Below are 23,468 nucleotides of genomic sequence, written 5' to 3'. Positions count from 1 at the left end.
GAATTCTGTATCATCTTCCCCTTGATCATATCAAAGATGTAATCTGTATTTGATCGGAGAAAACATGACTTATTAAAGATTGGTTTACTTGTGAATGTCGTTTGTGTGCCTTTTGCTTTTTCAAAGAGGGGGAAAAAAAAAAAAAAGAATCTGAAAGAATCTTCAAGTATTACTTTGCAGCAGTGTGAAAGCTGCCTGTGTCTGGCCCTGGATCCCTGGTTCTTGGCTCTGAAGGCCGTTGATGCCAGAGATCCACTGATAGCCTCTGGAGCTCCTTGGTGAGCAGGATGGAGGGAGATCTGCAGGAAGAGATACAGCAACATGAAAAGGGGAGGTTTAGCAGGTTTGGATTTCAACAAGTACGTTGTGCAGCCAGTAGTACAAACGGTTGGTCCAACGCTTGATCAACACTTTTAGAACGTAGAAAATAGGCTGTTTATTTCTTCATTTACAACCAGGGAATATGTATGAAGAGCAATTCATGCATAGGTGGTTTATGTCAAAGAAGAAATGAATTCAGAGGCTGTCACAAACACGCGGCGGAAATGACAGCTCTTGTCAAACAATCACTCAAAGAACACTAGCATCATGATGCTGGCCGCATGACACAGATTCAGGGACCACACACAACACACAGATATCATCTGACGCGCACACTCGAGCATGCATGTCTGCACGTGCATGTTTCACCATAAATGAATCTCACCGTGGCCCCGCTGACAACTAAGGTCACAATTTGATGTAAATTCTTGCTGGTTGTCTTCAGCTTGATCAGCATATTCCACCTCCTCAGTCATCTTGTCAATGGCGCTCTGGCAAGGACAACTACCATGGGGCAAAGCTCTCGCCACCACATCCTGCAATAAAGCACCACAGGGAATACATCAGGCCAAACGCCCACCAAAGAGCGCGGAGCCTTTTGCAAAGACAGACAAAATGCTGTATAATTAGCCGGCCTTTTCAAATACCCCACTAAGCGGGCTGCGTGTGTGTGTGTGTCATTCTTTTTATGACAACGGCCCAGACACACATAACTTCAAGGTGAATGAATATGAAACAACATGCTAACATATTCGCGGCTCAGGCGAGTAGGGAGTGGTGTTTTCTGATACTGTAGATTCAATCATGCTGGCTGTCAGTCAAAACTCATGCCTGGATGGGTGAGACATGTTTTGGATTTCAGTTTTTTTCCTTCTGTTTACTTATACTTTGCCTCTCTACTCTCTTCGCTACTTCTTTAAATAACAAATCATTACCATTCTCTAAGGCATACATATTACCTGCCAAATCCTGCTGGGGCATCACACATTTGAATACATATTTCATATTTCCTCAACGCCCCCCCCCTCACACTCAGTCACCCCCCTCATCTGCTGTCAACCGCATTAGGCCATATGATAATCAAATTAATTATACTTCAGCCCCTCTCTCCTGGCCAGCATGAAAAATAGCTTGACTAGCATTAACGGAGGGCAAATGATGGTGGTCCATCCCCACCCCCTGAGCTCGGTGCAGTTTCCTCTAGTGCTGGTGTCACCGCAGATCTGTCACCCTGACGAGAAGAGCTTCAGAAGGCTGAACCAGGGCAGGTTCTCCCCTGGTTGCCCCCCCCCCTCCTCCCCTCCTCTCCCCTCGCAGGCCCTGGATCTCCCTGCTCTTCCCCCAGCAACCTAGGGGGGGCTACAGGGGCTGTAGGAGCGCGTGTGTGTGTGTGTGTTTGTGTGATGGGGGTTGGAAGCAGCGGGAGTGAAAAAATATATAGCTGTAGGGAGTGAGGCTGCAGGGTCAAGGAGGTTGTGGGATGGGGGTATGTTTTCTGTCCATAACAGTCCCAGCCCCCATCACACATGCAGATGCACACACGGCTACAAACACACACTTTCCTGCACGCAAACTACATCAAATGTACACATTATTGTGTGAAACACACATGCTTTACCCCGGAGACATGTCGAGCTACAGGCGAGTAGCATCCCTCGGTGTGACCCCCGCTGCAACAAATATAACGGCATGCAAGCAGCACTTCCTGTCGCCAGGAACGCTCATCAGCCGGTAGGTGTCTTATTAAAGCCGACAATTTGAACCAGAGTAATTAAAAGCACCCATAAAATGAGGTCAGCGTCTCTATTGCAGGTTTTTTTCACAATGAACTAAGAATTATAAAGTTGTCTGTTCTTGCAGGGGAAGTGAAGTGTTTTTCAAAGTGTCACCCTTCTTGTCTGCAAAGCCCAATTCAGCTCTTTCTAATATACCAAAAGCCAATTCCTACTGCCTCCCCGCAACCCCCGCCTGTGTCCGCTTAGCCAGCTACCTGAATGCAAAGCGCCTTAATGTGAGCAGACATGTTTATTAAGCTGGGCCTAGTTTCGGGCTGCAGTGAATATTGCAGACGTCAAAGTAGGCCATGTGGGGCTAGAGGAGAGAGAGCGAGGGATGAAGGGAGAGACCGAGAGCGAGAGAGTGCGAGAGAGAGGGAGGCCCTCTGGAGGTCGATCTGAACTCTGCCCCGCAGTGCTGTGTTTCTCTTCTGCTCGACAAAGTTATCAGACACCAAAAGGTTTTGTTCTTGCATTTGTTTTGCCCTCAGAGTGCTTTTAAAGTATCTCGACCCCGCAGCGCTCAAACTTTTGTTGTGAGATGATTGATTCAGCATCGAACGGCGCTGATCTTATTTGTAAAACAAGTTACACTCATGGATTCCTTCAGAAGTTCGACTCACACTGTCTTTGCTCTCGGTGTGCATCCCGGTGAAGCGCAGGTAGCCGACTGGAGCGAAGGCATCGGCTGAGTGGATCACTGTCTCCGCTGCATCACTGAAAACACACACACACACACAAAAAACGGTCACATACAGAAGAAGTAAGGACAAATTCTTGCAAGTTTATTTTGCTTTACTCACATAACCATCTTCCTTTTGAAGAGGGGGCAGTCAAGAGTGAAGGTTTCATATTCACCTCCTTCTCCGCAAATATGAACTCCATACTTCTGGGAGAGCTGATCAGTGAAAACAAAACACCTTATTAAAATACTTGTCGCTGTAACTGACCACTCAATGTCCATAATTTCAACTAAAATGTAAATGTAAAGTCTAGAAACACAATAGATTGCCATTACAAATAATACAAGTCTTTCATTACTAGTGTCTTCATGTTCAGTTTAAAACTATCTGATTTTTGACACCAGTTGGGGTGAGGTGGGAAGAAACGAAGTACAGATACTTTGCAACTGTACTTGAGTAGGTTTTTCAGGTATCTGTACTTTTATTTATTTTTCTAACTTCTTACTTTTACTCTACATTTGAACACAAATATCTGTACCTTCTACTCCTTACATTTTCAAAACAAAAAGGGAGAAAAGGCGTTTGTGTGTCTCTTCTATCCACAGAGACCCTGCAGCCCTCTGCCTGGATTTTCTTCTTTTCTCATTTCTTTGTTGAGCTCGGGATGCTTTACCATCCCAAAATGTTGGCATTTCACGTCCTGGGAATGTATATTTGTATGACGTGAGGTTCAGTTAGCTTTGCGCAGAAATTGACGGTAGAAATGTCCTTCAGAGGGATACTTTTTACTTTTATACTCTAAGTACATTTCAGAGCCTGTACTTTCTTACTTATCTGTACTTCTATTTATTTTCATAAGAATGTGTGTACTTTTGCCTCCTCTGCCAGTTTAAATGAAAAATACCCCCAAAAATGTGATATGTGAAAAACAGTGTGATAAAAAGCAGCGATTGTACAAGAATGTGATGGACTATGACTTTAGATATTTCAAACTTTAAATGACTTTGTACGTGAGCATCAGGTAACCTGACTGTGAAATGGTGTTCATGTACTTATACATGGAAGTACTGCAGTGTAGAGAGTAAACGGGGAGGCAGAGTATCCGCCAGTCTGTGACCTGTTTCAGATAGGGCTCCATGTCAGCCAGAGGTTTTCCCAAGTGCTTCTCTGGATCCAGGCCTGGCACCCACGTGGGAAAACGCAGCACGGCAACATGCGAAACATACACACAGCGATACACAAACGCAGAAATACACACACAGGCACACGTATGGAAAGAGAGGGAGAGAGAGAGAGAGAGGGTTCTGATCAGGAACAGAGAACAGTGATTGAAGATGACAGGCAGGGAGGTTTACGGGCAGTCGCACAAACACACACGTAAACCTGCACCCTGGATCTATTTGTTTGACTTTGCAAGTAGTGTACACAGATCTCTCCGGGTAAGGGCAACAGTTTTCAATTGCTGGCCGCAGACCCCCCACGCCCCCATCACCCCGCCGCCCCCTCGTCGAGTTCCCTTTGAGAATATAAACTCTGGAAAGAGATCTTGTTTATTTGCCTTTTCCCTCCCCTTCCCCTGAAATGGTGCATGGAAGTGACTCAGAGGCATGGGAGAGAAAAGAAGGAGGGGAGAGGAGGTTGGAGGAGAGCTTTTGTATGAATACCCGGTGGTGCCACGCTCCTAAAATACAAGCTCACTGCCGCTCACTCCCCAGACACAAACAAGTTAAACCAACCAACCAAGTGCACTTGTAGAAAAGCAGCCCTTTGTCATACACTACTGCCCTATTAATAAGACATCCAAAGACCATAGCTTCACCCATAGATTAGCACTGTGTTCAGTCCAATTTAGGGATTAAGTACAGTACATATTACCAGGAATAAAAGGGTGCACTTAACCAGTGTCCAAGGGTTTTAATCCCAATCTTATCTGTCGCTGATGACACCAAACTCCATCTCACACTGTCAACAACAACTAGGTTTTCCTTCATTCTTCGCTGTTCCAGAGAAAAGAAAGAAAACAAAAAGGCCAGGTGATTACTACAAAGAATAGAACAGTTAAAACATAACAGGACGCTAAGGTAAATATGCACACAAGGCAATCTAGATGGATGGATTGATCTTGGGGTGAACTGTCCCTTTAGGGGTCACTGGAGTTGCCTCATTCTCAGGCAATCCTGGAGAAAGATAGCTGATTGTTGAGTCTCCTCCCCTGGTCGTCAAATTACAATCTTTTGGGTTGGTTTTCGACCCGAATTTCTAACACAAAGCACTGGAACTTGACAACCTGGAAATGAGATTCAACAATCAACTATCTTTCTCCAGAATCGCCTTTCCTATCTTTAATTGATTGACATAATCATTAACAAGTTACTGATGACTTCTATGGAGTGACATGCAGTTGTGACCATAATGCCATCGCGATAAGACAAATTTGCTGAATTGACCCTAATGATGTCTTACAAAATCCAATATAGCTCCTCTATTCCGAGGTGTCACGTGGTCCTGTTCATCGGCACGTTCATGTGTTTAATTAAAGGAACAAAGTTAATCGTAATGTGAGAATCTCTCTCCTCTCATGGCCTGACAACCTCAAAGGTTAACGTGTCATCAGCAAGGCCCCATGGGGAGCGATGGATGGGAGGCAGGAGGAGAGTGGAGAGGACGTGGCGGCGGGACATCGCATCCCATCCCGGGTTCATCTTAATCCCAGCTGTGTCTCTCTCCTCCAGGGCCCCGGTGGTCCAGCACTACGGGGGAGAGACTGAGGGGCCACAGCGGAGTGAGCGAGGGAGGGAGGGAGGGAGGGAGGGAGGAGAGTGTGGAGGGAGAGAATGAGCAGGCCCTTATTCTCTTCCCAGGGGATCTGTGGTCTTAATTAGTGTGAGAATATCTAATCTCAACATCCTCTCATCTTAACCCTGCCACAAAGGTAATAAGGAGGGAGAAAAAAAGCATTAAAATTCAATCCCATTTAAATATCCTCTTTAATTAGTCATGCCTTTTAACAAATTTTAATAATTGGCTCCAAATTGCTGAGGGGATGCCACGTTTTTTAATATGTTCATTAACTTCCCTGCTCTTAAATAATATATGATACATGACTTGATATTTACAAGGAGGGACGAGGACGATGGAAATCTGGTGAGACAGGAGTGAGTGATAAAATGATACGAAGATGGCATTAACGTGGAGGAATTTCTCGCAAGACCACTTAGCACTTGTATGAGTGTTTTCTTAATTGATGTTCCTGACTGACTTAAGGTTACCGAAACCATTTGGAAACGAAGGATAGGTGGAGCGAGCTCGTCTTTGTGCAACACATGCTCTTTGAGAAGTCTTTCGAGTGGCCACCAGTGCGAGCCTTCAGCGATCTGACGCCACTCATTTACATGATCTTCACATCTCTGTCTCCTCTGAACCTGTTTTACAACTTGACCTAAACCCAATTACCTAACCTCATTATGCCACATTAAACCCAAATAAGCTCACTAGAAGCTGCCATTAGTCTGCCGCCAGAGACAGCAAGAGCGCACTTTGGAGAGAGAGGACCTTCCTTAAGAGAGACTGAGAGGTATGGCCCTCCTGTAAAAGGGCTTTTTACCTCGTATTATCCTATAAAACTCCAATTAAATTCAGTGAACTTTAAAAACCGGGGAGTTCGGTAATGAGGGAGAGCATTTTTTAAAAACCTTGTTGACATTTAGTAGGCTGAAATTAGCCAAGAACAAAAATTTTACCAGGAAAGTGAGAGCCAGTGGGACATTAAACTTGGTTTCTATATTGAAATATGAAAAAAAACAGATGTTTAAAACTTTGTGCGGAACATTATAAGACTCAATACAAGTCAACCATATAGCAGAAACCTCACAATAACAAGTGAAATCTGGAAAAGCCTTTGATTCTGCTTGAAAAATTCACTTTTTCAAGTCTTGGACCAAAAGAAAAAGATAAATAACATATTCTCCTTCTGAACTCTACAGACAATGCCGCTCTCACTTCCAACCTTATAAAAGTCAATGGCAATTATTTCCAGAGCACACCTTTGCACTAATTCTTTTTAACGGTCATGATTGGCCTTTTCCTACCTCGAAGAAGTTGATTAATTTAAACCCACAGCAGTGCGTTACCTATTTAATTGAAACCGCTTGTGATTTTGCTTACTGAGCCTAATGCTAAATTAAAAGCTGGGAGATTCGAGATACTGTCTGAGCTGAGCTGAGCTGAGCTGAGCGCAGTATCGCAGACATCCGCGGGTTGTCTTAAGATCTGGCGTGCCAGCTGACAGCTCGGCTTTAATCCCTGCCTTCAGAGAGAAAAGGCAGAGAAAATTGGATTCATGATGTGTAACATTTTAGCCTTTAAATGGATGAAATGAGCATCTCCTCCCAGGTAGGTGAGCTGCATCAGCCTTTAAACAACACTCTCAAAGACCCCCGCCGAAACAATAGCTGTTCACTATCACCATATCTTCGCAAGAGAGAGAGAAAGAGAGAGAGAGAGGAATACAGAACGGAGTAGAAGAGGGGAGGGAGGCGGCACCGTACAAAGGATGATAAGATTAAGGTTATATGTGAAATTTGTCAGGCTCTTATCTGAAATTCAGCGTCTGTGAACAGAATAATAGGCAGCATGAGTTGTGTAGCAATCACATCAAGATGAAATCTTTTCAGTCCAACAAATCAAAAAAGGAGTAACCGGGAGGACTTACAATCATGCAGTACATGACTGGGGAAAAAAACCTGTGCAAATTAATAGATTGTTTGTTTTAGGGACTTCACATGTATGTCCAACGTGTGGCAGGAGATTTTAAAAAAGAGAAACACTTCTGCCCATCATACCTAAACTGTTTACGACTGCTTCAGCTGAACTCTGACCCCTACACTAACTGCTCAAGAATGTCAATTTGATTTAACTGTCACAGTTACGGTCACAGTCAGTGTCTAACAGGTCAGGCAGGTAAAACAGTTGTCGAGGTGCTGAACGTCATGAGTTATTGTTTCATGTACATATTCTTGCTGTGAGTAGGCCCGTCATGAAAACTACTTCTGTTGGACAATAAACAAATATTAGATTTAATATAGCCGGCAAAAACGATCAAGGTCACGCGCATGTATCGACACGTCAATAAGATATGTACGATAAATCAATAATGTAATTATTGTGACAGGTCTGGTTGTGAGGTGGAAATTTTTAAATGATCTGGAGGTGATCAATTTCTTTTAAAAAAGCAAAGAGGAACAGCAATGAGGGGTTTAAGGTGCTGAGCATGTAATAACAATCTTGTTGCATGTCATTCTCTGACCATGTCATCCTCTGACCCTCTGTCCCCCCACGCCATCTAACAAAGTCACAAACTTCCCCCAAAATACATACTGGAGTGTAAACTGGACAAAATAAAAAATAAAAAAAACATCTTCCGCCTGTTGTTTGTCATATCTACATGCCTTGGAACTATAGCTCAAACGTTCCTTTATAGGGTATATGGTCGCAATTGAAAAAACAGGTTGTATTATGTTTCTTTAGAGCAGAAAGAACGCCAATTAGGCTGCCAAATCATTGCCTTCAACAAGGCAGGAAGACTTTCAGTGCATTTTCTTTAATGTCTCTGAACATTAATTGCTCTTTAAGTATATATTAAATGATATCCAATGTCCTTAAGTGGGTGAGGGGATCAGTGAAAGCAAATTTGTGACATAAATTCCTAGTCTCAAAGCACAAAGGCCCTGTTCGTGTGAAGGGTAAAAGATCATGCAGTGATAAAAGGTTTTCCGGCGTACAGACCTTGATTTCACACATGCCAATTATCTCTGGAGCTGAGGACCAATTAACTGCTGAACCTGTGCCCTCATACACACCTGCACTAATCAATCAATTAACTAATTACATGAATATTTAATACTAGCTTTTTGGAATTGCCAATTACCGCGGTTAGCTCAAGCGATATTGCATTATAAAGAGACAGTTTCCCAACAAAAATGTGCATTTCCCTTTTCCCCCTTTTTGCTAATTAGAAGCATTTTGTGACATTCATCGGCTCAGACTCGGATAGTTGAACTTACTTCGCTACACGCAATTTGCCATCTTCAAAGACTAAAATCCTCTTTCTCTCTTTTGTGGTTTAAGGCTGCCATCAGCACGCAAATGAACACTTCCAGAGAATTCACTTAGAGGATCATCCTGCGTTTGGACAGCTGTCTTTTCACCACACGGATTTGTCATCAAGGAATATATCCACCCTTAAGAAAGAAAGTCTTTTTTTTTCTTCCTTTATCTATTCACTGCTAATTTCCACCTGTCTTTCTGAGTGCCTAATGAAGGAATATTAATCTTGAATGACTTCTCACTATTCAGAGCCCACCGAAACCCATTTCATACTACCACAGAGTATCATAAGCCGTTTTGGCTGTCAGTTCTGATGCAGACTTAACCTTTGCCCTGAGAGAGTTGTTTTTTTCTCCTCATGGGTCTGCGCGAGTAAATCCCTCCAAATCTCTCGCTCACTGACACACACACACACACACACATACGCAAACACGCACGCAAACACCAAAGGCCACCAGGTACGCCCTTCTGTCACCCAATCTCCCCTAAACAGCACACCTCACTGCTCAGACCTGCTCCCACCAAAGCTGCAATTATATGAGTACTGCCTAAAATGCCTCGGGCGCTTGCACCCCTATTCAATTCTCTCCTTTCTAATTACCACCGCCTCGGGACAGGTGAGGAGTCAGGGCTGATAAGATCTTTCCTTTTTACCTGTAGCCAAAACACACATGCACACATACTCACACAAACACCTCCAGTGGGAGGCCAAGCTACACACTCAAAAAGGCACCCGGGGTGATTTTCCTTTCTAATTATAATCTTCCAAAAAATGTTCAGAATTTGCTTTTAGACGACGTTGTGTTTAGAGAAGAAATCTTGGCGGCGGTAGCTGGGTTACCGAGGTGACTGAGGTCTTTAAGGTGTGGTTTCTCTTTATGTGTTATTCCAGAAAGGTAAGCTCGCATTATGACGGTTCAATTAACATTAAATGCAGACTTTCAGATCTTATCTGGTTACATGTGTCATGGAAATAAAAATACATTCTGACTTATAAACAATAATTATAATCCCACAGGAAAAAAAAGGATTCTGATGTCATCCCTCCTCTGACGGGCATCTGACAAGTCATTTTGTTTATTACCAGAAAGTCCTTTATCATGAGACCATTAAAAATGAGAAATGGGTCCAGCAAATAAAGTACCAAAGATGAATGGCTTGACAAGTGCATTCCACGAGAGGCCATTTGAGCAGCGTTGAAAGATACACCGAATATCTCGAACGCTGCTGCTCAGCTCTGCGGGTCATCAGTCAGCCGCGGACCCCTTTTTCGACTGATTGCTACCAAAGGTGACAACAAGCACTTAACAGCACGTAAACAGTGTCTACATGATGATCTATCGCCGTGAGTAGTTCGAGACTAAAAAGAACCATTTGTAGCCGTAATTATCATTTATCACTGGCACCGTCAAAAGGGCTCCGGCTGCACTGTCAAGTACATACAGGTAGGGAGCTTAACGTCATGTACCTGAGAAAAGAAAATGAAAACTTTTTTTTCTTTTCTTTTTTTACTCTCTCCTGTTATTCAGTAATCTGATCTTCCTGTCCTCGGGCTCCAAAACAGGCAGGTAGAGAGCAGGTGACACCACATTAACCTCTTCCCTCAGTGCTGAAGCAGTTGAAAACCGTAAATGAGAGATTTTAATCTTCGCTTCAAGGACCGGGTATTCTGAGCTATGCATAAGCAGAGAATGCAGTGTTTCTCTCACACAATGGCGACGTGCGCCGCTTATTGACAGGTTGCATTAATGTGCGGGGCAATCACCTGTGATTATTTCTCAACTGCCAACCCTCCCCTCCTCCCTCCAATACCACCGCGCACTTCCCCTCACACCTCCTCCCTCTGTGCTTCTTATCTTTTCATATTGTTCTCTGCTTCAATACCTTCGCCGCTGGCACAAGTCTCAACACCGCTGCTAAGCCACGGATTGATGATTAGGGCATTACTCTGCTTGTCTCTCTTTTTCTCTCTGGTTACACCTCTCTCTTTCTCCTCCTCCTCTCCCTCACTAATCCAAATTCTGTCCCTTCGATCCTCATGCCAAACACCACTTAACCAACATGGCACCTCGGGAGAAAGTAAAAAGGGAGAGCACATGGGAAGGGGACGTCATATTTCTTGCCAGCTGCCTGAGACACAAAAGAGTGAGACACAAACTCACCAAAGGCGGCAACTTTGATGAGGATAGCATGGAGGTCAGATGATATCATCTCTGAGAGCAGGGACTCTTGGTCTCGGCGCCACAGGTAGGCCAGGGGCTGCAAACCTAGCCGCAAACATCTGGGGAACAGGTGAAGGGCGAGAGGGAGAGGAGTGGGTCGTAGAAAGAAAAGAAGGTTACAAAGCAGTTAATATTGAATATTTGCCAGCTTCAGAACAACATCAAAGCAACCTGAGGTGGGCACCTTCTCCATTTGTGGGAAGGCTGCCACCCTGATGGGACCACAGGACATGCTACCACCTGCCACCACTGCCAGTGGCTTCATTCAAAGACAAGACATGCACGAAAACTCCATCGTAAGCTGCTGCACAAACTAGGTAGGTAACCGGAGACAAAAAGTCTGCAGCTCAAGAAATGCCTGAGATGTTTATGTGTATGCACCTAGTTTGTATGAGGAGAAACAATAGATGACTGACAGCAGGATTTGTTAATAAGAGGAGAGCTTTGTGTCCAGTCTGTGTAAGTTTAGAACAAGAGAGAACAAAGAGAGAGGACGGAAGGCGACGAAACACAAAGAGAGAAAGAGTAGAACAAGAATAAGAACAACAAAGACATATTCGTATCTGTGTCACAAGGAAGGAAAGCATCTCGTCTTTCTGCGAATAAGAAAGATGAGAAAACTGCAATTTTAATATTAACAAAAATCACAAGACAATTATGAAACTATCAGTTTAATTCCTCCACGTGAAGTCGCTGCTCCATAAAAACTGAGCCGCCCCAGAAAATCAAAGCTAGTCTAAATAAAATGGCATAAACAAAAGTCTGTATGTGTGCGTGTGTGTGTTTAAACAAAACTCAGTCCAAGTTTGGAACACACGCTGAGGTAAAGACTACAGAGGATGTACTCTTTTCCTTCAATGGACCACAGAGTGTGCGTCATTTGAGTTCAGAGGCCTCAACGCAGCGGGTGTGTGTTAGTAAGAGTGTTCTCCATCACGAGTGCGCGCGTGTGTTTGACTTACACGTTTTCCACGCGGACCCTCTGGTAATCGGAGAGAATGGCCCCTACAGACACCGCCTCGACACCCTCCTTTTCCTGTGGGGGGGAAAAGATGGAGGAAACCGCAAAGATGTCATGCTCTTTCCATTATACAGTATGTTACAATACAAAGTGCATTGTAACAGCAACATGACGTCAGCGTCCCGTGAGGCCAAACACTCCTCGCGCAGCCTCCAATGGTATCCCAAAGTGTTATCTGAACAAAACCACACAAACACATGTAAACACACACACACACACACAAAGACTAAAACAGACAAAGAAAGCAAATTCCTGACGGCTCTTTCCTTTCATTGGACCGCAATCCTGTGGGGATGTTTACACTCTGGTCCTATCAAGGCCTTTATGGTTCAGCCCATATCCCCTGGAGGTTTGCGGACATGTGAGTGTGCGACTGGAGGCACAACCAGAGGCAGTTCCTGGACCTTATCAGCAGTCTAGAGCGAGCAGGAGATGAGTGTGTCTGGCCGCAGCTTCCATCCTCAGCACGCCCGGCTGCAAGACGGTGCCGCAGTGACAACTTGAAGTATCAGTGGAGCATTGTGTCTGTGAGTGGCATGTATCTTTAATATTGCTGAGGGCTAATCTAATTGCTTTTCATATCATATTCATATTTCAGAAACAGTGAGACAACTATGCACTCGAGAGATACTGACACAGCCCTGAGATGCGTTCAGTCTTCTCTCACGGAAATAAAAAAAAAAGGATCCGGAGTGACGCACACAAACAAACAGCGGTGCATACTCGCACACAACCGCCGTCACGCCCCTCCCCTACAGACACACACCTGCAGATTCATTAGAACATTACATGGGCTGTAATTAGAATGAGAGGCGAGGGTAGAAGCAGTGGAGGGATGCACAAGTCTCCAGTAAATTACCTTGTAGCCATTATCAATTTCCCTGGCTACTGGTCCTTAAGATAACCCCCCCACCCCTCCTTCTCCCTGTGGTCCCTTCCTGCAATTTTTCTCTGCCTGATAAACATGCTGATTAAAGCGAACAGCGTGTAAACCTTTGATACTTTCCTAAATGAAATCCATGCCCTGCCTGGGGCCTGACGCTGCGACGCACTGTGCCTCACACACACACACACACACACACACACACACACACAGCTCCACGTAGGCGTGCCAGCTAATCAGATAAAGGATGCTCTGTGTGTGTGCGCGCAGCTACGTGCACGTGTGCAGCAGAGGATGTGAGGTATAAAGCCGAAGCTAAACACATACAGACAAATACACAGCCAGAATTTAACTCTTTGACCTGAAGTTAAACGCCAGGAGATCTTAACTTGGGATTCAGCACTCAAGTTTTAATATCTCTCCACTGTGTCCAACGCTGGAATATACATTACAGTCAATTCCACTGCCCAGTGACAGTAATTAAGTCAGACTGATAACATTTCAGCCCAGCACAGAGCGAAGGGGGCTGCAGGCAGTGTCATGTAATTCTAGGTAAGCCTCAGGGCCAGCACTCTATTCTAATACAATGATAACCTTTTCCCTAAATACAACTGTCACTTCCTAAAGAGGCATATTAGGAGGTAAAGAGCGGGATAAGGAGAGACGGAGAGAAGGAGGAAAAGGGATGAGAGTGTTGAAGGAGTGCGCTACATCAACACCAATTTGGTCCCTCGGCTTTAAACTTGGCAGGACCAGACTCAGCCTGACAGAATAACAGAGCGTCAGTGCAACAGCAAACAACATCCTCCTCTTGTGTTTCTGTCTCTTCGTCTCACCTTCTCTGACTGCTGCAGGTACTCCAGCCTCTGAGGTTCAACTCTGCTTTGACCAATTAAATGGCTTCTCTTTTCACCGGCTCTCATTGCATTACATCACGCAGCCCGGGCTTACTCGCCACTAATGACAACAAGACAAATTTCTCACACATTCCCTTGTTTTCAATGGAGACTCCAGCTAGTGGACCTTTTGGCAAACAGCGTTGGAAAACGATTATTCTTGGATGCGGTTATGTTTTCGTTGTTATTATAGCTATCACCAGGAGACAGGCAGGAATGAGGGGGCAGCTAATGCTGCTCTGGACGTGATTTTACAAATTCTAGACATACTTTCTCATCTGCTGTGGGAAAGGTGGGATAAATTATTGTGAAGAAGTGGTACATGTATGTGTAAATCTGAATTGATGGATTTTATGGGATGTGTTTCATGTGTATTCATGATACCATAAAAAATACAAACTTTGATTTTATGGTAGCTGAAAAATTTATCAAAATGCTTTATAGTGGGAATACCTGACAAAATGACAAGGTAGCTCGTGAAGTACAGTATAATAATAAATAATAATAAAATCTTTATGAGAGCTATCTGGCTAAACGATGTTTTGACTGCATTAAAGGCGGAATCTGGGTAAGAAGCTAACATAACGATAAATCAAGGCAGAGGTCATCAGGACTCTTGTGACCCACGAGCCACTTTTCATCCTTCATGACTGTTGGCACAAGATCCGAAGAAAGCGCTCCTTGCCCGCCCCGATTCCATGTCACTTTTCTTCTTTCAACGTTTAATGACCCTAGCTCATTAAAGGAAGCTTCACCTGATCCAGGACCTGAGGCCCTGCATTAACTCACGCCCAGAGCGGGACTAATTCTGGCGTGGCGTTGTGCAACAGTGCAACCCCCTAGCAGCCCTTTCAGAGGCAGACTAAACAAAGGCCTGGTCTGGCTTCCCCTGTCCTCTCCAGCAGGCAGAGAAGCTATTAATGAGGATCTATGGCCCAGAGCAATGGAAGCCCTCAGTCCCCCCAGCCATGTCCATCAGGGTACTTAGCCCCATGCAGTCATTAACTTCTGTTACTAATTGTCAAATTCATTAAACTAATCCTTCCCCAACATCCGGATGTCTCCCGTGGAAATAGATGGAGAGGGCTGAGTTATTAAGATGTCAGCTGTGGGGAAGATTAAGGCCAGCAGACATGCTCGACAAAGAAACGATACGGCCATTAAACTCTATATCAAGGTAGTGCGTGTGATATACTTTGTAATTATATATACATTCATCTTGGTACGGGAGTAAAAGAGTGGTTCAAATGTATTCACAGTCACAGACATGCCTTCAGTCAAAGATATGTATCTGCCCCAAAGACACATGCGCGACAATCATAAAGCAAAGAATTCGGCTTGAGAATGCGCCTATTTTATCAGCGCTCAGCTTAAAGGTACTTACGCACGCCGCACACTCAGTCTGGGTAATATTCAACAGTCAAAGCCATTAACAGCAACCAAGGCAATTAGAAAGCCATAAAATATTAAAAATTCAATATTCATATTCATATGGAATACATCAGAACCCTCATTAGCTCTTTCTCAATGGCTGTCACAATGAGGTCTTAATTATACACCCCTAACAATACAAAGCTCCATTTTGCAAAATGGTGGGTTTCCAACATGCCTGCTTCAGCCTGTTCTGACAACTAGGAAGTCGGCGTTGGCAGATCTTGCCTATTAAAAACACAAGGCCACAAATTTCCATTACAAAATCCTCTTTTTTTTTTTAAATCGAGTCCAAAGTTGTTGACACATACTTTCTATTATATTACTGCCTCCTGTGTGTAGCATGTTCGTGTGTGATGGCAGGAAGGCGGGGAAGAAGACAAAGTGGAGAAATTAATTAAAGTGGTTTGAATGACAGTTTGCTCAAGGGCACCGGGGTACCATCACGAGCTTTCCATTGCCGCATCCGCACTGTCATATCGACACCACCTCTAACCCAACAGCCTCCTATCCCTTCCCCCCTTCTCTCCTACACTCCTTCTCCTCGCCATCTCTCTCCCAGAATCCATCAAGTAAGTGACCGGACGCGACATGATTTTAATGTTCTCTCCATTAGATCAGCTCTGGGCCTGTTGTAATGTAATGGGATTGTTCTCCCTGGTTCCCCTACACGGTGGGAACATGGAGAAGGGGGTTGGACCTTGTTGTAGCAGCTCAAGTAGATGTGGTACAGGGGATAGGGCCAGCTAGGGTCAAGCGATTGTGTTTAATGTAATGCGGACATAGTCCCGGGGCGTGTTCGGCTGTCCTGACAACTCAGACATGCCAAACTGACAGCAAGCTTAGCATGAGCTTAGTAGGAGGAGACACTGGTTATTTGTTTTAAATCAGCTTCCTCATTACCATTCTGTACGGACAGTTATGCTCCAAGGTGACTCCCAGAGTTGAGGAAGAAATGATAGGATGTGGAAGATGTGCACACAAGGTGCAAGATATAGTTTTGACCAATTAAACTGTTTAGGTTACACCCAATGCTCACGAGATTATACGCTACTTATACGTACTGAGACTAAAACACTATGTACAATGTCTGATCCGTCAAAATAAAGCAACAAATGGACATGCAAGCTTAGCAAATGTCTTTGTAAAACAAACATCAGCCCAAATCTTGTTCTAAAAGGCTTTCAGAGACATTCCCTTTGGTAAATTGGCGGGGCTGTCTGTTTGAAGGAGCTGTTGAAAGACGGGCTCTTCCTTTGTGCTCGTGGATGGGCTGGCGGGATGACTCACCACGTGTCAGTCCTCGACCATAGAGAGTGGTAGAATAAGAAAAACAAACTGCTCGCAAAGCCAGCTGCTCATAAACCTGAATACCCCAACCGGTTCCTGAGATGATGCAGGCCAGAGTCACAAGAAGGCGAGACAGGAAGCAGAATAGGGGAAAGTATTATCCTCCGCAGAGGCCACGATGCAGGTGTGACCAGTCAACAGAGGATATGACATGAGACATTGTCTCGTCAGTGCGATGAGTGAGGGATGCTTATCAGCCCACAGCAACGAGACGAGTGACAGGCCAGCGCGCACCGATTTGGGCCTGGAGAAGAATGAAAAAGAAGCTTCAAAAATTTTATCCATGGAGGTACAGTACTCCTGCAGCTTTTCATGGCTGAGTTTGTATTTGTACAGCCTGGAGTTTACACACACACACACACACACACACACACACACACACACACACACACACACACACACACACTTTAGTCTTGGGTAGTGATTCATTTACAATGACAGAGCTGTTTTCAGTGATAGAGCCTGAGCATAAATATGCCATGCCGCACAGCTGGAAAATGTAGAAATTCATCAGGGTTAAAAAGTAGAGAGATTAACGTTTCACGAGTTTCCTCTCAGATATATATGGTTACGTAAACACAGGCCCAGCCAGTCGTCAGGCAGGGAGGGAGAGGGCCTTGGCCAAAGCAAGCACAAAGCCCTAGTTTCATCAGGCCAAGGACGAGGAGGCTTTCCATATCTACACTCATGGAAAACCAAATGTTAGGAAGCAACAGGGAGACATTAGGTTGTTTATCGATGTCCATGAATACTTGCAATTCAAGCAAACTAATGAAGTTACGACTGCCTTTTAAAAACTGCAATATTTTAAATGGTTGTTTCTAGATTAAACAAATTGTCATTCTATGCCTCTCAGATGATCTGACGTTTTTTTACGATGACAGGAAATCGTGTAACTTCCTCCAAAAACACTCAAGGTCTCGCCTCTTACCATTAAAAGGATAAGGCGTTCCAATAAATAAGCATCGGCGGCAGTTTCTGTAGGGCATAAAACAAAGTGATAATCCCAGCTCTGACATTCCCACTTGGCTGAGGTAAAAGCGTCTCAGACAGGAAGCTGCTTCCAGAAAGCGAGTAGGACGGAATCAAAGGAAGAGTTTCACGCCACAGAGAGGTAAACTACGTCAGTTGCTTTTCATGGTCCGTAACAACCACCTAGTCCACAGGGTGTATATGCACGCACATGCATTGACGTCCATGTATATAGACACAGTCACGCAGCGGTCTGAAGACAGACACACACACTCCAAAATGTAAATGTTTTTCTGGTGAGGTCAGGTTCCAGGCTCTTGGCATCTTGGCTCTCCCGTCCTCTCTCCTCCATTGCGCCAACAGACATCATGAAACCCCCCCTTTCCCCTCCGATCCTTCCCCAGAGAGAGACGAGAGGAAAATATAGCAATGATGCTGGTTGAACCCACTCTCCAGACTCCAGACAGTGTTTTTCTACGGCTGGTTATGACTTTAGCTGCGGGAGGTGATGGGGCCTGCCACAAATATTTCTTGAGGGGAATGGTTCACAAAACAAAACATAAAAGCCCTCTTAATTTTGGAGTAGATGAATGGCAGGGAGTTGAAAGACTTAGCACTATTGCTCAGATGTCTGAACTGAGACATGCAGTATTGAGCCTGACTAGCTGTTGATACTGGTGAGTTTAAAAGGTTTTTATTACACACCCAGCCTCCCCAGTGGCTTCTGTTTTTCTTAAATGGCTGGATTATCCTTCACACTCTTACAGGGGGCTGCAGAGTAAAAACAACTCTCTAGAATTCAAATGGAGAATTATTATGGCTTGTGGTGGCCATTTAAATCTAATCTAGTATTTCAGATTCGCTTGAAATGTGTCTTTAAAAAAAAAAGAAGAAAGCAGAGAGTGAAAAAAATGATTTTCATCAAGGGTGACAGCGAAGATGTGACAATAGATCTCTGATGATCAAAAGTAGCAGTTGTTTGAAAGGAAAGACAAGTCACTTTAAAGAAAAAGTGACAAAATACACAATGACAAACTGAGAAAAGAAATCAAATTTGGTCAGCCAGGCTTAGAAAATGATCACAGATTCCCCTTAATTTTTAATATCAACAATCAACCAAGAAGAGAAATTATAGTAATACACTTTCCATAATGGTGTATTTACATCAGTGCATAATAGAACATATTAGCCAATATCTCAAATGCAAATAACCCCTAGAAACACGCACAATTCATTCAGCATCAAAATAAAATCAGAAGAAAAAAAAAAGACTATAAATACACGCACACGTTCTTCGTTGGAACAATGTTCAACCAAGCAGTGGTAGTGGCTCATGCCCTTGGCAAGGCGAGATAAGGCTATCAGCTTCCATCATCGCTAAACAAGATTGAGCAAAGTACATTAAGCAGAAAAATACAAACAAATTACAAAGGCTTGAGGCTAGGCTCTTTATCTAATGTTTGTGGGGGACTGTTAGCGTCAGTTGGAGGGAAATGGGCCTGCATCTAATAGATCCTGTCCCACCACTTCCACACGGCCAGCGAAACAATGCACAGTGCCATTATCTCAGCGCTAATGCTATCCTTCCTCATGTGCAAAACAAGCCTGCAATCTCAACCCCACTGCCACCGTGGCGACCAACATAAATACAAGCGGCCTCAGACCAAAGGAAAAGATAACAATGGCTATCACACAGAGAGGCGACACAGAGATACAGCTGCTTGAAGGAATCTATACTGGCTCATGCTGAAATATAAGTGCAATTCTCTACATTTGCACCGAAAATGTAATAAAACAAAACTCTCAACAAAGCGATTATCCATCGGTTTAAGACTGGGATGTAAGCTACATCCAATAACACCATTTAGAGGTCTCTCTGCACCACAAACCAGCTACAACACGCTTGCATTAGCTTTGTTATTGATCCGATCTCCTAAACCCTCGCTGTGACCCCAGAGGTCATGATTTATGTATTAAGCAGCTTTTTAAAGAAATCCATTTTCCTGTTGAGCCCCCAATGTACGTCTAATGCTGCACCATGCCGGTAATCAGAGAAGGGCTACGTGTTTGATTTTGACCACCCCTCCCCTTCCTTCGGAGTTCACACCCCTCCTCAGCGACGTGTCTCACAACACCTCAGCTCCCTAATCGATACCACAGAGCTCCTGGTTCAACTGGAGATTCCTCCGCCTGCCTGCCAGCCAGCCAGCCAGCCAGCCAGCCAGCCTGCCTGCCTCTGCCCTCCACCTCCTCCACCGCTCCTTTCTTTCTCCTCTCCCTCCTTTCCTCACAGCAGGATACACCTCCATCAGGGCACTCGCAACAACGCAGTGCCAGGCTTCTGAAGGGTCCGGATGAAAGTGCGACGACAATACAATGGAGACAAAGATGCCAGTAGAAGAATGAAAGAAGGAGCGAGGGAGAGGGAGGAATGAAAAAGAATGTTTGGACTTGTGGACAGACTGCCTCGCGATCTCAGAGGGCCCCAATCTTGTCTGCTGATGTCGATAACGGAGCGGCGGTAGAGACTGAGGATGAGGGGGGAGTGTGTGTGTGAGCGTGTGTGTGTGTGTGTAATAAAGGTCAAACAGGGAATGGGGGAGGAAGAGGGTGTGTGAGTTTAAGAAGAGGATTATCTCACTAAAAACAAGGTGTTTTAACACACACAAACGGAAAGGAATGTTTCATCTACAAAGGCCTAAAGGTCTCAGCGCGCCTCTCCAAGACTTTTCCCAGACATCTCCAAGAAAAAAAAAAAATACTGGCTTGATAAAAAGAAAAGTGAGGGAGGGAGAGAGGGGGGGAGGGTGTTAACTGACCCGCGATATCAGTTATCCGAAAAATAAAAGAACTTGGGAAAAACAGCGTTTCTGAAAAGTCGAATGCATTACAGGATGGGAAATTAGATCTGAAAGTAACATTTCCATCGTTCTCAAAGCCGGGTCCCGGTACGACAGAGATGTCACAGTGCGGCTAATTAGAGCTGGCAGAAAGGAACGTGTGCGTAGATATCATCTATTGTTCCTCATCACTCTAATGAGCTTAAATGTCTTTGTCTTTATTCATCAGCTCAAAGGTTGCAGAGTTGCTGCAATAGAGTCACTATCTTTTTTAATAAATTATCTATTACTACATCAAGTGATTGAAGCTCGAGTTTCGTCGCCCCAAAGCTCGCCGCCATCCGCGCCCTATAGGCTGTGCTGCTTTCAAGGCCCAACATCTATGTGCTGTAAAATGCTGCATCTGCCTAAAATCAACTTTAAAAATAGCAGGTAAAAGCAGGGGCGGGCAATCTGAAAAATGTTTGTGTGATTGATTTTGAAGGCATCCACGATCTACATTTCGGGTGAAACTTAGAGATCACAGCATTTAATGTCCTCTTACTTCTGTTTCCAAACTTCACATAACCTCATTAACTAGCAGATCCACGCTATGTGAACACGGCAGTAGAGCGATGTAGGCAACTAGACGGTTGTGCCGACTGAGTTAATTACTTCACATAGTTCTTCTTTGGGTTACACAACCCAATCGCAAGGATAAATGTTACCCAAGTACTTTTCTGGAAAACCATAATGTTTAATGCAACTTGACAAATGTTTAGTATGTGTTTCTCTTTTGTCTCAACGCTGTGCTTATGCTCTGCTAAGGTTTAGGCACAAAAAACACTTGGTTAGAGTGAGTTTGGCTTAAAATACCTGTTTTGGTAGCCACAAAAAAGGCTGGAGAGGGTCAAACTTCCCATGAAAAATAGACGACTTTGATCGCTACAAAAACGACTAGAGGCGGTCTGACTTCCTGGAAAAAATAGCCAGCTTTCCTTCCCAAAAAACGGCTGGAGATGGTTTGACTTTGGGTGAAAAATAGCCAGCTTTGGTCGCTACAAGAACGACTGGAAATGTCCCCACAGACATGAACTGCTGACGCTTGATTGGCAGCCTTGTGGCTTGTAGTAACATCTTATTGTGAAAAGTAGAAATTCATAGGCTCTTTCAGTTCTGGCTATAGTCTACATTTAAAAATGGAGAACAAAGACTGCAATTTTGATTATGAATCATCATTGCAATTGAACACATTGCTGTATTAGTTTTTTGACTGCCACCTTTGTGTAAAAATATGAAAAGAAACCACTATAAAGCATCTTGAAATAGCTTGTACATAAAAACATATACATATACAAAACATAACTATACTATGTGCAATATCAAGTAGTTTGCAGTTGGATTTGCGCAATGAAAAAGAGTGTGTAGGGGGATGATAGCAGTGACAGCACTTCTTTCTACCGCAGGGTGTTGAATGAGGGGAAACTGGGGCAGAAAAAAGAGAGGCAGAGGTGTGTAAGGAGAACAGAGATAGACCTGTTATCATGTAACAGAGGCCTGATTTGACCTGACCTTGAACACACGAGCGTGCGCGGGCACACACACACACACACACACACACACACACACACACACACAAGCAGGGTCATGGGGCATAAAGAGCCACTGTGTCAGGTCACAGAGCACAGAGAAGAGGATAAAGGACTTGAGGGATGTGATATGACTAATATGAGGGGTTTTGCGGGCCTTCGGGGGGACTGGCGTTACAGCCAGGGGTGACTGACACTGCTGATCTGTATCACACATCAGAGCGGATCACCGCAGAGGAGAGCAGACCGACCAGCACACGCATGAAGTATGGACACACAACTGACGAAATCCAGTTTGAAATCCAGAATCCACACAAACAAAGATACTTTGACATGAACAAAGACTGTATTTGAATTACAAGCTATGGATCAAAATGCTTCATACCTTTTTACATTATGTTTATATTGCTTGCCTTTGAAGCCTGGCAGAGGACGCAATGACGTCATCCGCTTTATGAAAATATACCTTTTACAGCCATAGATGTCCACAAGCGAAGCATCCCCCCCGCCGCTGACAAAACTGTTATTCCTCCCCCTCAAAGAGCGGGTTCAAAGATCAGCACCTCGCACGATGGGATGGGGTATGCAGTGGCTTGCATGTCTATCAGGTTACAAACTTCAAAGACAAGCTGCCATACACAGCCAGCGATGAGAGCAAAGGAGCCAACGATAGGGCCACATTGTCATTCTGCCATTATCACTACTGCCAGGGGATGGATGGCTCATTTTTTCTATTATAATTAGACTTTTTTTCCCCCTCTATCAACAATGGTTCTGAAGAATATGATCTCCTCCTTTGAGTCTTTTGAATGGCTCCAAACATTCTCCAAGAGAGGCCAAAGTGTAGAGAAGCCTCGTCAGCTTCTGAGACTGATCCGTAGATGGCACTGTTGGCTCATGCTACGGGTCTGCTGCCAGCACTGTGAGAGGAGGAGAAGGAGGGAAAAATATCCACTTAAAACTCATCAACTCCGGATCTGAGAAAAAAAAATTCTTTCATCTATGCTCAAGTGTCATTTGCCAAATATAATCTTGTAACTTCTAATTAATTCAAACTGCTAGAAAGAATCTTTCAAAATATCACACTTTCCCCAAACAGAACACATTTTTTTTCATGCTAAAAGTGTTTTTTTTCAGTGAGGGTGATTTAACAGCTCATTATCAGAAGAAGTGGGTTTTTTTCCTCTCTCTCTCTCTCTCTCTCTCTCTCTCTTACTCCTTCTTCTATCATTTCCTTCACCAATCAACAACACCACAAACTTTCTGGTGGTAAAATCATAAATAAAAAAAATATTCTTGTCAACAAGGCATACGTGTTGGACATGACTGAATATGACCATAATCTATGACTTTTTGAGCTGGGATTTGAGATGCTCTGACTGAATTGAATTGTGCTGATTG

The 23,468-nt window shown here is 44.1% G+C and overlaps 1 protein-coding gene across 2 annotated transcripts in view; it reads right to left on the bottom strand.

Annotated features, from left to right (window-relative positions):
• The window catches only part of dph6 (diphthamine biosynthesis 6), a 60,666-nt gene that overhangs the window by 32,149 nt on the left and 5,049 nt on the right, over positions 1 to 23,468 (bottom strand). Inside the window, exons 4-10 of one of the 2 annotated variants that reach the window (XM_084380505.1) lie at positions 12,069 to 12,142; positions 11,047 to 11,165; positions 3,897 to 3,958; positions 2,900 to 2,994; positions 2,720 to 2,813; positions 707 to 857; positions 174 to 299 (exon numbers count right to left, since the gene is read on the bottom strand). In XM_084380505.1, the coding sequence (XP_084236631.1) occupies positions 174 to 299; positions 707 to 857; positions 2,720 to 2,813; positions 2,900 to 2,994; positions 3,897 to 3,958; positions 11,047 to 11,165; positions 12,069 to 12,142 (721 nt within the window). The remainder of the gene's footprint in view (positions 1 to 173; positions 300 to 706; positions 858 to 2,719; positions 2,814 to 2,899; positions 2,995 to 3,896; positions 3,959 to 11,046; positions 11,166 to 12,068; positions 12,143 to 23,468) is intronic. The other variant, XM_084380506.1, reaches the window with a different exon arrangement.

The sequence above is a fragment of the Pagrus pagrus genome (genome assembly GCF_965226575.1).
Source record: "Pagrus pagrus genome assembly, chromosome: 18".
Classification (NCBI taxonomy): domain Eukaryota; kingdom Metazoa; phylum Chordata; class Actinopteri; order Spariformes; family Sparidae; genus Pagrus; species Pagrus pagrus.
This window is presented reverse-complemented; position numbering and strand designations above follow the sequence as displayed.